General features: G+C 41.9%; 2 protein-coding genes across 4 annotated transcripts in view; both read right to left on the bottom strand.

Annotated features, from left to right (window-relative positions):
* Mthfs (methenyltetrahydrofolate synthetase) overlaps positions 1-13,654 on the bottom strand; it is a 33,025-nt gene extending 19,371 nt beyond the window's left edge. Inside the window, exons 1-3 of one of the 3 annotated variants that reach the window (XR_003713127.1) lie at positions 13,480-13,654; positions 9,463-9,724; positions 2,105-2,387 (exon numbers count right to left, since the gene is read on the bottom strand). Coding sequence is in view for 2 of the 3 variants with exons in the window: in XM_028781261.1 (XP_028637094.1) it covers positions 9,463-9,724; positions 13,480-13,596 (379 nt within the window). In the remaining variant the exon portion in view is untranslated. Of the gene's footprint in view, positions 1-2,104; positions 2,388-9,462; positions 9,725-13,048; positions 13,345-13,479 lie in introns of those variants that run through there. The other 2 variants (XM_028781261.1, XM_028781262.1) reach the window with 2 other exon arrangements.
* Positions 13,655-16,495: 2,841 nt separating this feature from the next.
* The window catches only part of LOC114632674 (bcl-2-related protein A1), an 11,848-nt gene continuing 10,329 nt past the window's right edge, over positions 16,496-18,014 (bottom strand). Inside the window, exon 2 of the mRNA XM_028781263.1 lies at positions 16,496-16,753. Coding sequence (XP_028637096.1) covers positions 16,646-16,753 — 108 coding nt within the window. The 3' untranslated portion in view covers positions 16,496-16,645. The remainder of the gene's footprint in view (positions 16,754-18,014) is intronic.

Here is an 18,014-nt window from a genome sequence, read left to right as displayed (position 1 = left end):
AACCCCTGGCCCTCTCCCGATCCCACCTATCCACCGAACCCCTGGCCCTCTGCATCCTTAGCCCCTCAGCACGCTGACCACTGCAGGAAGTAAAGAAAATAAATCTACTGAACGAAGCACAGATGTTTCCATGTTCTTTAGAATTAGCATAACACTGGACTAGGTTACTTGCCTATTATTCTGTGCTAGGAATAAAACCTAGCCATGACTCCACCAGAAGAGATCATTCAATAAACACCACATATGGTTAGTACTTTATGACAACAACTAATATCCCTTTTTAATAGCCCAGTTAGACAAGTGTTTGCCTAGCAAGCTTGAAGACCTGAGTTCAATCCCCAGTGTAGCATAAACAAGGAATAATTGTACACACCTAAAATCAAAGTACTTGCTAGGATCAGACATAAATAAAGAATCAGAAGCTCATAAGGTCAAGGCCATCTTTAGCTCCTTAGTAAATTCCAGGCCAGTATGGGCTATAAGAGACTCCACCTCAAAAACAAAACAATGCACTTAAAGTAAATAAAATTTTAAAAAAAGAAACTGAAAAATATCTAAAAGTTAGAAAACCATAAACATGAAATCCTTCTAAATCTGTACACCTTAGCCTTTCTTATTTTCTTCCTCTATGTATTAAAATGCTTTGTGTGTGTGTGTGTGTGTGTGTTGTTGTTGTTGTTGTTGTTGTTCAGAGGAGACACACAGTCTCATTATGTAACTCAGGCTGGCCACAAGCTCACAAGGATACTCTTGCCTTAGTTTTCAGAATGCTAGAAAAACAGGCAATCACAGGCATGCCCCATCAACCCAGCTTCCTTTCTTCTCTTAACTCTTACCTAAAACATAAAAATATTTAAAGTGATAATTACACTGTACTGTTGGATGTATAGTACATATAGATGTAATTCATATGATACAGAAGAGAGGGATTCATTCAGAAGCAAACTTGCTGTATTTTATTGGAATTTGGTAAACATGGATCTGAAACAGACTGAGCTAGGTTATAAACTACCTTACATTCTTTAAGGAAACACTAAATTCCTTTTAGAACTTAAGAATCAACAGAGGCATTTAACAGAGAGACTTAACACACCCAAACTTCCTCGCTTTGTATGCCACACTTTTTAAATGACCAGTACTTCTCAAACACCTTCATTAGTGTAACTGAAGACAAGGCTGAGACTCCTAGCAGGTGTGAGACCTGACCCTGCAGAGATGCAAAGCTGCTTCTTTTGAAATATTTTTTGGGTTTCCTTGAAACTGGTATCCTTATGGTCTTTATCATAGCCTTTATTGTCTACCATGTATTCCATTTGTGACTCTGCTGATATGTAGAAAAAGTCATGTGGGTTTCTGTTTATGTGTTTATTTTGCTAGGTCTATATCAAAGTTAACAAATGAAGAAAATGTGCCTGTTGATCTTATTGTTTTATAGGTTCACCCAGATAACGAATACCCTTTTGAGAAAGACACCTAAGCCAATAGCTTTACAGTGTTTTAGAATTTTCTGAAAGAAAAAACATCAGATCCATTTCAGGATCAGCACACACACATAAAATAAACATTTCTTCCCAATTTCTTTCTGGTTTTGTTTTTAGTGCTTCTTAAGGAGATTAAAACCCACTGATATCAGGTATAGAACCGTAGATCCTGTAATCCCAACACTCCAAAGGCTGAAGATAAAGGATCATAAATTCAAGGACACTCTGAACAACCTAGAAAGACTTTGTCTCAAAACAAACTGAAGATGTAGCTGTTGGTATAATGCCTGCTAAGCATGCATAATGCCCTGGGTTTGATCTCCAGCATTAAATACCTGGGCATGGTGGCATGCGTTGTGACCTCAGCATCAGAAAGGCGAAAGCAAGATAAGACATTCAAAGTCATCACGCTCAGTGATGTAACAAATAAAGCCAGCCTGGGCTGCATGATATTCTGTCTCAAAATTAAACAAAGCCATTAATGAATCATGGATTAAAGTTACAAAATTCTGCCCTATGTAATCTGATAAATGGCTTCATACCAGAGTTTTGATAAATGATCCTGGATGGCTGAGCCATTAGACTCAGAATTCTTAATTTCACACAGTGAACTTCACTCTTACCTCGAAGTAATGAGATGGGTAATCACAAGATATATTTCACTTTCCTCTGCATCTCATAGCTTGTTGCCCACTTCATTCAATAATAGCACAGTGGTCCACTGGCTGTGCTCTCTTCTCTGTACACTTTGTGTGAAATGGTAGTTTTCAGGCTGTGTCTTGTCTACCTCATAGGTACCTGTGACGCCTTTTTGAGTAAAGGATAATTATGCATCTCATTTGCGTATGCACACCACCACCTGTCCCACAGGAACCATGAGGCACAGAAGGGATAGGTTCCTAATTCCTATAAATGTTAAAGTTAAAAAAGAAAAATATTTCAGTAACAAAGCATAGCAAAGTGTTCCAATACAGGGAAAAATGCAAAGGAAGGTTTCCATCTGACTGAGGACCCTAAGGAGTCTTCTGGAGGAGGCAGCACTCTATCTAAGCCTTAATGATGCTTAAGACTTCAGCAGGAGCTGGCCACAGTGGTTCACAACTTCAGTCCCAACTGCCTGGAAGCTGATGGGGCAGAACTTCAAGTATAAGCCAGTCTGAACAATACAGTTAGTTCAAGACTAGAGTAGGTTAGGTTCACTCTATTTCCTGTTCCTCACAAAAGAAAGACAAAAGACTCCAGAAGTCAGACGAAGAAGTGGCAGCCAGTTGAGGTAAGCAGATGAACTAAGGCAGAGATCTTCTGAAAAACAGATGGGAAAAGAATATCAAACACCTTTTCTTCTTTCTTGGTAAGAGGCACTGAGTCAGGCAGGGTGTGGGCTGGGAGTATAACTCTGTGGTAAAGAGCTTACCTAGTATGCAATAAGCCCCAGTTCGACCTCCAGCACTGCATAAACTGGACAAGGTGGCAGATGTCACCATTTGCCTGGATAGTAGAGGCCAGGGTCATCCTCAGCTACATAGTGAGCTCTAGGCCAGCCTGGGCTACAGGACCTCAAGACAAAGGGGGTGGAGATGGCACTTGAGTAGAAAACTAGAGAACTAGATGGCCTCCCACTCTCATTAACTGCCTGTGTGTTCTCTAAAAAGTCACTTGACCTCTCTGGGCTACAGGTAACTCATTGGAATAAGGGGGAGATGGTACAAGGACAGTAAGGATTTGTTCTGCTTTCTGCAATTCCTACATAGAAGGAAATTTTCTCTAGGATCCAAAGAAGGAAGCCACTCGAACAGCCATCACAACAGATAAATGTGAGAAAGCACATATGAAAATGACAACGGTTTTGATTTACTTTTAGCTAAAAAAAAAAAAAGCCATTTCAAAACTTCAAGTAAAATCAACAATGTTTCTGTTGTGTAAAGGAGATATGGTTAAAGGTTTGCTAAAACACTTCCTGTTAGACAAGAGCTGCTACAAATCACACTGAGACACCAAATCACTCTTTAGCAACCTACTTCTTTGCTTAGTATAAACTATACCAAAACCAAGGGTTCTCTCCTGAGCTTATGACAGTCATCTGTGTGGCTGTGTCCCTGAGTCATGGCTTAGTATAAACTATACCAAAACTAAGCGTTCTCCTGAGCATATGGCAGTCATCTGTGTGGCAGTGTCTCTGATTTTCTGCTTCGTATAAACTATACCAAAACTAAGAGTTCTCCTGAGCATATAACAGTCATCTGTGTGGCAGTGTCCCTGAGTTTCTGCAAGCTGGCTGAGTTTCTGCAAGTAGCTGAGACAGTGTGGCCTGGCCCCCAGGCCTACAGATATCCTTGGCTTTCAGTCTGACAATTAACACATTTGTTTGGCCTACAAAAGAGGAGATGTAGCAGACATATTATCTTCATCTGATCTGAGGCTTAGCAACTATCTCAACGACCCTAGGGCACAGAAAGAACCATGGTGGAATAGGTCAAGCTGTAACTATCTGACAGGAGTGATGATATTTTAAAGAAGGTCAGTTGTGATCATCCCAATGGTTATTAGGACACTGAAAAACTTACTGCCAGGCAATCAGAATTTCCCTAGTAATATCATGTTGCAAGGAGGGAAAAGCTTGGTGCCAGTCAGAGAAGAACCTCCTCTCTGCTTTTCACATGAAGGAACTGGGGATGGAGGGCCAGCCTGGCTTGTTGAGCCTTCTAGAACCCAAGCTTTTGGTCCTAAATACGCCATTAACAAAACTGCAATTTCTGTTTCTACCAACCTTTAATACAATACCCATCACAAATGCACAGGGCCTCCATGCCGATCCTCAGCCTCTACTGCAGGGGTGTCAGCATCTACAGCCATGCAGCGTTCTGTGTTTCTCTTAACTCAGTGACTTCCCCAAAACCAGCCCTGAGAGAAGGAAAATCCCAGGGCCATCTCACAGGAAGGCCCTGACCAAGCCATAGATAATGTTGACATTTTACATATGATACAAATAAGAAAAAATACATCATCTATAAAATAATTCCCATGTATTCTTTGTAGCTTTTCAAATTCAGGTTTTCTTTCATGGCTATAAAGGACTGAACATCTATTCATCCATATTAACATTATCTGAACTTATAATAAATTTAGATTTACTTTGAGAAATCTCCAGTATGAATCAACATGTTGCCAAAGTTATTAGGGCCAGAGCATAGACTCTGGGAAATAGAACAAGCCAGACTCAGCCACTGCCCTCAAAAGGCCAATTAAACAGACAGTAGTACAAAGCAGAGAAAGGAGATTAATCCAATGTGGCCACATTGGAAGGCGGAATCAATAAAGAGGTTCAGTGAATGCCGCCCTACCCAACTCTCTGCTGGTCTGGCCGTGACATTCACATTTTGAGTATGCCTCTATTTACACATTTAGTTAGTTATTCTGTTAGTTATTAGGGAAGGAAGCACACGTTACCAAGCACGTAGGAAGTCAGGAGTCAAGTACAGGAGTCAGTTTTCTCTCCTACCTAATGGGTTCTGGGATCATACTCAAGTCCTCAGCTTGGTGAGGAAGAATCTTTACCTATTGAGCCATCTTGCTAGCCCCAAGGTTTACATTTATATAGCAGGCAAGAGTTGTATATAAATAAGCAGTCCCACTCATGGTGTGGTCATTGCCCATCACTGTTTCTGCTCCAGTTTCTCCTGCTAGGTAGTCTGGAAAGGTGTCCGAACTGTGTGAATCTCTCCTTGGGAGACAAAGTCCTTCCCTGGGTGGCATCAGCCCTCAGCTTTCTCCATCTCTTGGCATGGGAATTTTGGGAAAAGTCAATTCCTTGGGACCACTGTTTCAATAATGATATCTGAAGGAAAGGGCACCTTGTCTCTCTCCTTAGCCTGTCTTCCTTCCTGCCTGGATGGCTATACATACTAGATAGGCAGTACTGGGGACACAGCATCTTAGACCAAAATCTTGGCCCCTATAGAGACTAAGTCTATTGACACAAATATATATATATATTCCCAAGAAAAATTAATAAAACATGGAGACTAATGCTGAGTGCCAAGGATTTAATAATCACAGAAGAAAAAGACTAGGGAGTTGAGAGCAGCCATGGAAAATGGTACGCAATGATGATAGCGGCATTTTACTGATTCCTCATGACGACACACTGTGCTGCATTTAACTGTGTATCATCCTACTTTACTCTCACTACAAAACGGCTTCATTAGTTCCAACTCTCAGGTCCTTTCAGCTTTAAGTCATTTGCCAGATTGGTAAGGAATTGAACCCAGATTATAATCTGAGGGCCAGTGATGTCAGACACTGGACTGCAATATTCTATCCTGAAGAAACACATGACACATTCTAGACTGGAAAACAGCAAGCCTCATTTTCACAGATGGCCATGTGCACTACAACACAACCCTAGCAAAACAGCAGACACAGCAGCAAGGGTACCTTCACTGAACAACTACCATTCAGACTTTATTCAGCTCACTGAATCTCTGCAACAGCCTATGGGTAGGCCTCATGAGCTCCACCTCTGGGTGAGATATCTGAATTTCACAAGAGCTCAGGGGCTGACGTCATCATTAGAAAGGTGTAAAACTAGAGATCAGTCCTGAATCTCTCACTGACAACTGCAATGAAATGCTGTCCTCCAGCAGAGCACTGTGGGAGAAAGAGCAGGAAGCAAGGGGGAACCTGGCTCATTATCCAAGTTCCCAGCTTTTGTCCACAACAGACGAGCAGAAAGTACTGTTAGCCAAAGACAGAGATCATTACAGTATCCAAGACCTAACAGATGGGTGAGCTGTGTAAAAAGGCATCCAAGAGAAACCAATATGATCAGGAAACAAGTTTGAAAGTCATTCTAGGGCAATAGTCAATGTGAAGAGTCAACTATCAATAAAAGATTGCTGGGATCAGAAGCAGGCGATAAAAATTGTACAAAGAGGAGTTGGGGAAATATCTGAGTGGCTAAGAATGCTTGCTGCAGAAGCAAAAAGATCTTAGTTCAAATCCCTAGCACCCATAAAAAGCCAGGTGCAGTTGTGTCTGTAACCCAGCATTATAAAGTGGACCCATTGTGGCTTGATCGCTGCCAGCCTACCTCCAGGCTGGTGAGAGACCCTAGTTCAAAGCAGTAAGGTTGAAGGCGATAGAGCAGGACATCCAACACCCTTCTTTGGCTTCTACACACAGCTGTGCACACACAAATGCAGACTACACACATGCACTGCACACAAATATATTGTAAAGAAAAATCCAGAATACTTGATAATTGGATGGTTAAAAAAGAGAGACAAGAATAATTTTATAGGCACATGCTAGCTTCAAACAGAAATATACAAAAAACATAAATTTATGAATGTGAAATTAAGGAATGGTGGAACATCTTGATGTTTAACACAAAGGTGAACAGGTCAGCTCAAAAAAGAGGACCTGTCTTGCTAACAGAAGCCAACCTCTATGAGAACAACAGCTAGTTAACTCTACTACTGCGGGAAGCAGGTCCCCGTCACACTTCTCATAGACAGTCCACGGGTTCCCCAACCCTTTAGGGGTTGAGTGACCCTTTTACATAGGTTGCCTATCAGATATCCTGCATATTAGATTTTCACACTATAATTCATAACAGTAGCAAAGTCACAGTTATGAAGTAGTAGTAACAAAAATAATTTTATGGGTCACCACAGCATGAGGAAAGTCACAAGGCATTAGGAAGATTGAGAACTACTGGACTAAGCACTTAATAAATATTTACCAGCCAGATGGCTATATAGGTCTATAAACCTTGGAGGCTGAGGCATATATCAGATTGTGAGTTCAAGACCAGCCTGGCCTTCGAACTGAGATCCCATCTCAAAAAATAAAAATTAAAAAAATTAAAAAAAATAAAACATTTTCAAATTTGTGACACAATTAAAATTTCTTTAGTCTACTCCCAAAGATATCATGACTCTGGTATTTCTTATTTGCAAGTTCTCTATAACAAATAAAAACTCTGTGAAAGACCTTGAGGAAACCCATGCCCACTGTCCGCTGTGATTCCACAGGAACCACACAGTCCTAGCAAAGAAGGAAACGGGACAACTGAATGTGAATTTACTCTCAGTGAACAAATCCTAACCTCCCGAGGAGCACTTACTGATCAACCTAGATGGGCAAATCCAAAGCCCTTGCCCTGGACAGTGCCCCTCTAACTACTGTAACATGTCATGGTGGAGCACTATCAGATCATTGCAGTCACCTACTTTATCTTGGGTATTCTCACAGACATGAATTATTAAGAAGTCTCAAAAAAAAAAAAAAAAACCAGTGACAGCATCTAAAAGTTATTCAGGAGCCTCTCTATAGGACCTCAGAAATGGTAACTTTTGGCTGGGCCATATTCGTTCTAGAACAGCACATGTCACTCTCACCTCACCCCTATAATTCAGCTCAGTGGGTGAGGAGAGCTGAAGAGGTAGCCATAGGTCCTTTTCCTCAGTCACAGAAAACCAGTCAGGAATGGTTGTATACAACCCAGGAGTGAGCCAGTAGCCAGTAAACTAATTCCGTGTCTATTCATAGTGATTAATTCAGGGATGACCACTTCAAGCAATAAGAGTTAGGACAAAAATTGTATTGGGACTATTAGATAACCAGACTTGCTCTTTTCTGCTGGGAATTCTAGCTCTAGAGGTGATGTAAGTCCAAGCTGCCATGGGCCACAATGAACACAAAACCAACATAGATACAGAGTCTTAACAAAGACAGACTGACTCCTAAGAACACTAATCCAGAGACACTGAAGCTGCCTCTTCGTGTGGCCTTCGGTTTCTGTACCAACATTACCCCCTAGTGCTTATGCCAAGTTAATTAAGCTTGAATCAGATTATACATTCTCAATGGAAAGACTCCTGGCTAATCAAATTGTCTAAGCAGTCCTCACTTTAAGGATAAATTCAGTAAAGAGACAACCCCTCTATTTCACTTACCAGCTCGTTTAGTCTCCTGTAAACCTAAGACAAGAATACCTTACAAGCATTTTTTGCTTGAGAACTTGTAAATGGCAACTCTGGTACACAAGTTCACCCTTCTCTAAGCTGAGATAACAAAGGCAAACCAGGAAGATGAGTAGACAGCAGAGGCTGCAGCAAAGACAATCTGAGCTCCCATTGGCTCACCTCGAACACAGTGAAGCTTGATTTATGCTTTAGCACTGAACTTGCCACATTCTAAATTGCTGATGCAAGTAAAACTGCACACTGAGTGGGATGTGACGAGAAAACAGAAAGCCTGCCTGCTCAGACATTTCTGCAAACAACATGGGTGTGGGGGAGGCGGGGGGACACTGCCTCATACCACAACTGAAAGAGCCTAAATCCTCATAGTCTATTCTACTGCAACCTGGGTTGTAAGTATCACAGGAGCAGAAAAGCCACTGCTGCCACAAACACGGCATGGATAGAGAACAGAGGATGCAGATGAATAAGCGCGTGTTGGGGATGCACATTTGCAAGACCGGTCCCTGAACTGCAGTGTTTTCGATATTGAATATCTTTTTTATTTGACTCTTATATTTGATGTATAGTACAAGTTGAGATACTTTCATTAACATAAAATGTCTGTCTCCCCAGCTACAGGGTGAGTCCTTTCAGACACTGAGCCTTAGCTTCCTAGACATACAAACAGAACTGACCAAAAAATAGATAAAAATATCTGGCAGAAGCCAGAGAGGTGGTGTACGCCCATGAGTGCAGCACTGGGGAGGCAGGACTTTGAGAGCTTGAAGCCAGCCTCCCTACACAGTGAGACTGTCTCACAAAACACACAAGGGGGGGGGTGGAGGAGGAGAAAAGATTTTTATAAGAAGAAAAAAAATCTGATGAAATTGTCAAAATATGCAAAGATATCAATTCTCCCAAGCTAGCCAAGCGTGAGCATGCTTAGCTTCCAAGATCAGATGAACTAGGATGCACCAAGGTTAAGTGTTCTGATGGGAGAAAAGATGCCTTACCAGTGGATAAGGCCTCCTCCCGAACATCTCCCTCATCGGGCTGATGAATATTCCAAGATGTCTCGGGAAGAAAAGCGATTTCTTCGGGTGACGTTAATCTCACCATGTCCATGTGATTGCTCTGGAATTGGTACCGAGGGATGAAGCAGATTTTGCCTTGTTTGAAAATGTCCTTGATGATTTCTTCCGTCTCAATTTCATCTTGCATGCTCAGAAAGATGGAAATTCTTTTGGAATTTTGATACTGACTGTGGGCAATCACCTAAGTGGGAAATGATGGCAATTTTAATTTTTAAGACTGTATTCTTCATAAACTAGTAACTTCTCTTACCAATTTCCCCTTCTGTCATGGCCTTCTTCAAAAAAAGTGATGCAGTGAGTTGAGGCTACATCCTGATTCCTGATTTTTATTTCAAACCTCAAGATTTGCATACTTGATTTCTTCATCTCTCTAATATGCCTATGCTGGACCCTGTAGAAATTCCTTAAGAAGACACAGAATGAGAAAGCTGTCTACCTTCAGAGTCCCAGATGTGATCCCAATTTCCAGTTCCTGACAGTACACCTCACCTTAGTTGAAGATTTGAGGCTTATGTTTTTCTTTGAAATTTGGATCTCACAAAATTTCCAGTCCTTGGATCATTGGACATTTCTTCCACTGATTTTACCCATTTAAGTCCCATTGAGATAACCTTACTGACTTCTATAGAACCTCTGCTACGTTGTAGGGACTGCAACTCAACACTTCAGTCTATATGGTGAGTCCCGAGTCAATCACTGCTTATGTATCCTAAAGGAAGGATTCTGAATCTGTCCACAAGCTCCCACAGAGAACATGCTGGTAACAGTCTCTTAGCTCAACCAGTGCCATTCCATTCAATTAGGTACTCTCAGAGTTCATTAAGATGGGGGCAAAGGGCTCTGAGTCCAAGAATCTACACTTAGTGAAATCGCTCGGCAGGCAGTGGGAACTAAGTTCTGCTTATAAAGTCCTAGGCAGTCACTCAGACTCAGAAGTTGGCCCCTTACTCCCTTTCTGTGTCTATTCCTTTTCTGTTCTCCCCTGCCCTCCAAGCTAAGAAAAGAAGGATAAAGCAAGGGCAGCTTACAAATATGACTGGCAGAAGGACACAAGGGAAAGTCAAGTTACATTAATACCAAGGAAAGAGAGAAGTTAAGCAAAGCTTAGCAAACTGGGGCTATGGAAGGAAGTCCACCCTGTGAAGCTATCAGGAACTGTCGGCATTTCAGTGAAGCAAATGGAAAGGCGAAACCCAGATTCGGAGCAGGCCTGGGGCTTTTGACACCACTTACTATATGACAAAGTATTTTTTCTCAATCTCTTTAAAGCAGAGTGTAGAAAACCAAGAGCTGAATAAGCAGTAAGACACACAGCTAAAATTCAGTGTGAGACTATGCATATGCATTCGCCTTCCTTCCTCAAGCCCATTTACACGCTATCTGTTAGGGAGGATGAAGACAATAATTCCTATAAGACACAGGGAAGATGAGACAGTATTTATAGACAGAGCAGCACTAAAACGTGGACACAGGAGGTGGGCAGAATCCTGTCTTCCCTTGGAATCCCAAACAGTATCTGCACAAACAGAGGAAAGCGTGGAGCTAACACACTTTCATTCATAAATATATAGAGGCAAGGGCCAGGGGTTTCATCCACTACCATGTACAATGTACTGAGTTGGGGCTCACTAGCCCCAAAAGACATAAATATGCAGACGGAGATGATTTTTACATTCTAATTAGTCTTCTCAGACAAACTGAAAACAATAACTGAATCTATAAAACATTAATAGACCGCTAGGGAAAGGAATCAGTAAGCGACCTAAGGAACACTCATCGGACATTAAAACTGTGACTGGCCAAATGAAAACAATCTAGGAGGAGGTCCTGTGGGGGAGAAAGATTAAGAAAAAAATAAGAAAGTAGTTAAGAGACACAGAAGTTTAATCTAGAATATTTATTATCTAATTTTTAAAAAATTCTGAAAGATACAAAGGAAAAGCAATAATCAAGATGTAACAGTCTGAATGAGAATAAACACCAGAGGGTCATACATTTCAGTGTTTTGTTGTCTCTTCAAAGGGAGAGATACAAAACCTGTTTTACATCTAGAAGGCTGGGAATGAATTTAGTTAATAGCCTGGTGACCTCTGAGCCATCTGTATGGTCAAGCCACATGTGGCTTTCCCAGATTCTTACTTCTGTCTCAGTCCTCCTCCCTAGACCTTTACCTCAAGCGTTGTTTCTCAGTCAATAGAACCTATCTTTGTGGGAGACATCATGTGTACTTTACAAATGGGAGCAGAGGTAGTTAATAATCTGGTGACTGTGGCACTATCTGTATGATTGAGACCACACCAAGACCCTTAATGTGTCACATGTAGTCAGTCTATAGAATCCATCTCTATGGGAGAAGACACATGTACCTTGTAAAGAGTTTCTAAATAATTATGGGTTAAGCTTTGTTCACACTGGATTATGTTCATTATAACCAGGAGACTTAAATATGCCTAAAATAAACCGCCCAGTGTAAGACTCTAGAAGTTTGAACCAACACCAGCTATTGAGTCATGTTGAGTCACACCACCTTCTTGCTTCATGCTGATAACTCTTCTGGCATCTGTGGTCACAGAGACCACCAAAGTGAGCTTTGAGGTTCCAAAGCCCACAGCCTATGGCAGGCCCACTATCTTCATCTTGTGGGTAAGATGTAAGTGCCCAGGTACTTCTCTAGTGCCTGCCTGCCTGCCTGCCTGCCTTCTCCAATGCTTCCCACCTAAATGATCACAGACCAGCCTTCTGAAACTGTAAGCAAGCCCAGATTAAATGCTTCCTTTTATAAGCTGCTTCAGAGCAATAAAACAATAGCTAAGCCACAAATTATAATGCATAAATAAAAACATTAGTCTCTAGATTGGAACCTATAGGTATTAAGCAGAATGAGAAAAGAATAATTAAATCTTGAAATAAATGGATCAAATTGGAGTTGAAAATATTTTAACATATATTTAAAAGTTGGGTCTAAAGAGATGCCTCAGCAGTTTAAGATCATGTACTGCTCTTGCAGACAACCTGGGTTCAATTTCTAGCACCCACACAGGGACTTACAACCTGCCTTAACTCTATCTAGTTCCAACGGATCTGGCACTCACTTCTAAGCTAAGGCACCAGGCACACACACAATGTACTTACATACGTGCAAGCAAAACACGAATACATTTCAACTACAAATAACGCCAATCGTATTGGTATTTTCTTTAAAATAATCCCTTTGAGGATATACTCTAGGAAAGCTGAGAAGGAAAACTAAGTAAGAAAGGAGACAAAACAAGACAACGAGTACCAGAAACAACCCGAACTCAGAAGTAGCAACCCAAGGTGTAAGTGTGCAGAGAATGCAGTTAAATCACAGCATGAACAGTAAACTACCCGTGGATAAAACTCAGCCTAGTTTTGCCTAAAACAGGTGACTTAAAACTCCTAGAAAAACAGACCCACATTCATTGTATGTTCTAAGTATGGACAAATAAAATATAGCGCATTTTTGAACAGTTGTATCACTGACCCATATCCCCGGCACGACTATTTTTCATTTGTCTGCTTCCTCTGCTAGATCCTCCGATCGGTTACGGGCAAGGGCAACAAATCATGTTTGCCATCTCTATTACCCAACACAAAGAAAAATAGTTTACTATGTGTTCAACACACGAGAATGGATTACATTTAAACCTGAAAGTGTGGGCGTGGTTCGACAGTCTCTACATCTACTAAGGCTGGCTGCAATGCCTTTCCTCGCAATAACAAAATAACTCGGTTGAATGAAGAAACGTGCCCAGGACGCAGGCCCCTCAGAAGCTCCGGGGCGACCCAGAGCCCGCCCCTGCCCGCGGCGGCGCGCGCGCCCAAGAGAACGCGCGGGCGACCCAGAGAGGTGCGCCTGCGCAGACACGCTAGCCCAACCTTCCCGGAGTTTAACTCCCGGCAGTCTTCTCGCACCTTCTGTGTGAGGAGTTGTGACTGGCGCAGCCGTTCCTCCGCACTCAAGGCCCGCAAGCGCTGCTTCAGCTCTGCCCGCAGGCTCCGCTTGGCGCCGCATACAGCGACCGCCGCCATTTCCTGGCAAGCACCGCCCCGGCCACGCCCATCACCCTCGGCCGCGCTGCGGTCCATGGGTCGGAGCTCCAGGGGCTGGACTCCAAATTCCTGATCACGCCCCCTGCCTCTGTAAACCAGCAAAGGTGCACAGGCCACTTAGGCATCTGAGCAGTCGTCCGTTGTGTGGCAGCGAATAGCAGCCTGCCGTGGCGTCCTTGACCTTTCGTGCTTGATAGCTGGGGACTGTGCACGTAGCCCAGTACGCTTACCCTCTCTCACAGCCCACAAAAGGTAGCCATGCTTCTGCAGAGGGACTAACAAAGGCTGTCAACTATACTCCAGGACTCAATATCCATCTTATTGTGGAGTACAGGGCTGGAGAAGCATCAGAAGGGCAAAGCAAGCCAGATATGCGTACATCATAGTACATCATATCGGTAGACTCTTGGTTCCACCTGGTCAGCGGATAAAGCATTCTCCTTTACCACAAAGTGCCTTCCTCTCAATTTTTCAGTCAGTTGGCTCATTACTGATAGATTTTGGGACCGCTTTTATAACAAATGGCAGGCCCTTTCTGAAGATGGATGTCCCCTCTCTGGAGAGCTTAGAATTCAGTCATCCTGTTCATTATTATACAACTATGTAACCGCTTTTGCCGCTGTTGGAATCTGCTGTTCAGAGACAAATAATGCCTTTCTCTAACAGGACTTTTGGCTGAGAGTGGAGCCGGCAATAAAGTAAGTAGATTGGAGGAGCACTATAAAGACAGAGAAAGAGAAGAGAGAGGTGGCGGGGAAAGAAAAGAGAAGAAGCTGGCCAGAATGCATGGGGAGGAGGGGAGGGGAAAGGAGACAGAGACTGGGTCATCAGAGAGAGAAAAGGGTCTGAGAGAGCCCCCCAGAGGCCAAACAGTCCTTTTATAGCTAGCCAGTCTCCTACCTGACTGTTGCTAGGTAACTGTTGGGCAGCCCCTAGAAGGAATGCTAACAATAAGGCACCATGACAGGATCAGTGATATCGCTATTTCCCCAATGTTTTCAATCATCTGGAGCCATTATTTCCAGTAGAAATCAAAATCATAGAAAGATTCAATAACATAAAAGTTTCAGATACTAGAGGAAGCTGTACTTGATACTAAAGGGTGCTGAAACAAAGGAAGAAGAGATCCCATTCATTTCATTCATTTAGCAGACAGGTTGTTAAAGGTCACACAGGGCAATGTCTGAACCTTGAAGGTTCTAGGCCATTCTAAGCTACATAGCAAGATCCTGACTCAAAACAAAAGCAAAGAAAGGTCACATAGAATGTCTTGAATGTGGTGGCACACACCTCGACTCTCAGCATTCAGGAGACCGAGGCAGGAGGACTGTGCCAGTAGGATCATGCTAAGCTACACAGTGAGATGTGTGTGTCTTAAAACACAGTTTCAAGGTTTGAAGGTGAAATTCCCCCACCCACAGTCACATGTATCTGAACACTTAGTCCCCCATCTGGTGACACTGTTTCGGGGTGTTGTGGAACATTCTAGCAAGTGGCTCACTGTGGGCATCAGAGCTCAAAGTGATAACTGGTTTTGACTCACCTCAGTAGGATTCTAAGTAAATTCCTATCTGGTCTTCTTGCTTATTTCTTTCTACGTCTCCAGTTTAAAATGTGGTGATTAAAACAGAAAACCATGGGCTGGAGAGATGGCTCAGCGGTTAAGAGCACTGACTGCTCTTCCAGAGGTCCTGAGTTCAAATCCCAGCAACCACATGGTGGCTCACAACCACCCATAATGAGATTGGATGCCCTCTTCTGGTGTGTCTGAAGACAGCTACAGTGTACTCATATACTTAAAATAAATAAATAAATCTTTAAAAAAAAAAAAAACAGAAAACCATTCTGCTTAGGATATGAAGCCATTGCTATGCACAAAGCCTGGAGGCTCGACCTCTAACACCACACAAATTGAATGTGGCAATACCATATCTGTAATCCTAGCCCTCAGAATGACCAGAAGTTAGGTTCATTACTGACTTGCTCTGTGTCTTCATTCCCTTAATTAGGAATCACCTCTGAGACTCCTTGTAAAGATATACCTGGTCTTGGAAAGAGAGGATCTGTCTTTACAGGATCTACCAACAGCCTCAAGGGAAATATAATACAAGTGATCTAGACCAAATAGAGGATTTCTATATTGCCATCAAACTTGATCTACTGGAACATGGTCTAACAAAAGATAGTTCTCTCTGTGTGTCTCTGTCTCTGTCTCTGTCTCTCCACACACACACACACACACACACACACACACACACACACAAATCAAGTTTAATAATGGTTTGATATTCCTCCATTTAGCTACCTCTCCAGTTCAAACCTCTCCAGTTTCTTGCTGTAGAAGCAGATAGAGCAGTGATCACTTCTTGACTACTAGAAAATCAGACTGATCACATATAACCTGACTATTGCCTATGACTTGACTTGGGGAAAATGAGTTCCACTTTTTGCATCTTGCCTTGGGAGAAAATATGAGTTGGTGAGAGAAAGAAGGCAAGAGGAGGTCAGAGAGGACAGTGATTTTCTTTTAGTCCCAACACTGCTTATCTGACTGTCCTATCTATAAACCCCAAATGAAAGGCCAAAGAGTAAAGGTTGAGGAGAGGGCATCAATGAAAAACTGTAAAAAGCCAGGGGCTCTGAGAATGGATACATATGAGTATGACACAGACCCAGGAAAAGGTAGGAAGCAGATTTTAGCCTCCGTAAGGTTTAGCCTAGTAACACAGCCTTTTAGATCATGAGCACATCCCTATGGGAAGGTCTCTACCTCATGGTAGAAGTACAAAAAGGACCCTTCCAGGTCATCATCAGTCCTTACTTCAGTACCTGTCCCCTGTATTGAATGACAGACTCGAAACTGAAATCATGAAACACATTCAGAAACAAATATTAGTAATTTATTCATTAAAGTGGAAACAATATCTGCAACTCTGGAAAGTCAAGTTTTGTCCTCTATGTTATCTGTTTGTAAATGGAAATACCAAGTGCTGGTAACCATTCTCTCAGAAGCCAGGGTTCTCTCTGGTCAGTAGTGTTGCTTGAGGAGAAAGAGCATTTCCCAGATCTGTCCTGTCATCTGTAGAAAAGTCAGCCAGCCAGATTTAGGTTCAAACTTCTTTATGAAGCCATCTTCCTATGAGAATAAATTGAACATTTAAAAATCGATGGGATAATCTTCTCTCTACTGTCACTGTCTGTAGTCATTATATTCTCAACATTGCTCCTACTCCGAGGCTAAACTCCTTTAAAAACCTTTAGAAACACTGCCCAATAGAAATACAGTTTCAGCTACAGATGCTAATTTTACTTCTTTTGTTTTGTAGCCACATATTAAGAAGTATCTTAGTCAATCTTCTATTGCTGTAAAGCGACACATAACCAAGGCAGCTCTTACCAAAGGAAGCATTTAATTGGGGGCTTGCTTTTGGTCTCAGAGGTTAGTCCATTATCATCATGGCATGACACATGATGGCACACACGCTGTTAAGCTCTATATCCTGATCTGATCCATAGGCAGAGAAAGAGAGAAACAGACAGGCAGGCAGACAGACAGACAGATAGACAGACAGACTTTGGAGTTGGCCTGGGCTTTTGAAACTCAAAGCCCACCCCTTACTGACACTTTCTCCAACAAGGCCACACCTCCTAATCCGATTAATCGTTTTGAATACTGCCACTTGATAATGTCTTAAGCATTCAAGTATGAGACCATGGGGACCATTCTTAATCAAACCACAAGAAGTGAAAAAGAAAAAAAAGTAATAATAATTTCAAAACATATGTAATTCAATGTATGCTAAATGTGTGAATATTTTTTCAGTGTGTATGAAATCATGTTTCAGATGTTATATTCTGTTTTGCCTATCAGATATTCAAAATCCAAAGAGTAATACTTTCCTCTTCACTCAAAGTAGCTTTATTTCTGATGCTCATTGGCTGTAAGCTCTAGGGAAAGGAATTTCTCTTTTTCTTCTCTTTATCTTTCAATTGCTTAGCACTGAAAAATATTTATATTTATAAACTGTATTCCCCTTAGAATTATAAGGACTCATAGTAAATCCAAACTAAACCAATGTACTTGAGCCTAAGAAAATGTTGATTTATCATTTCCACTATAATTCCCTTAAAGACTAGCCTTCTGTTTTAACTAGGAAAACCCAGACTGGTAGAAATGATTCAAGCCTCTGAACACACACACACACACACACACACACACACACACACACACACCGATGAATTGTAGCACACTGTAACAACATTTTTACAACTTAAAATCTATAATTCTGTGTTAGTTGGAAATTACTTCCACCTTATGCTAATTCCTATTTTATCTAATGAGTACAGTGAAGCTAGGGGCGAGGAGGGTGGGGAGTTACCTAAGTTAACAGAACTCA

Source organism: Grammomys surdaster, unplaced genomic scaffold (assembly GCF_004785775.1).
Source record: "Grammomys surdaster isolate TR1022 unplaced genomic scaffold, NIH_TR_1.0 381, whole genome shotgun sequence".
Classification (NCBI taxonomy): Eukaryota; Metazoa; Chordata; class Mammalia; order Rodentia; family Muridae; genus Grammomys; species Grammomys surdaster.
Note: the sequence above shows the minus strand (reverse complement) of the source record. Positions and strands in the feature narration are given on the sequence as shown.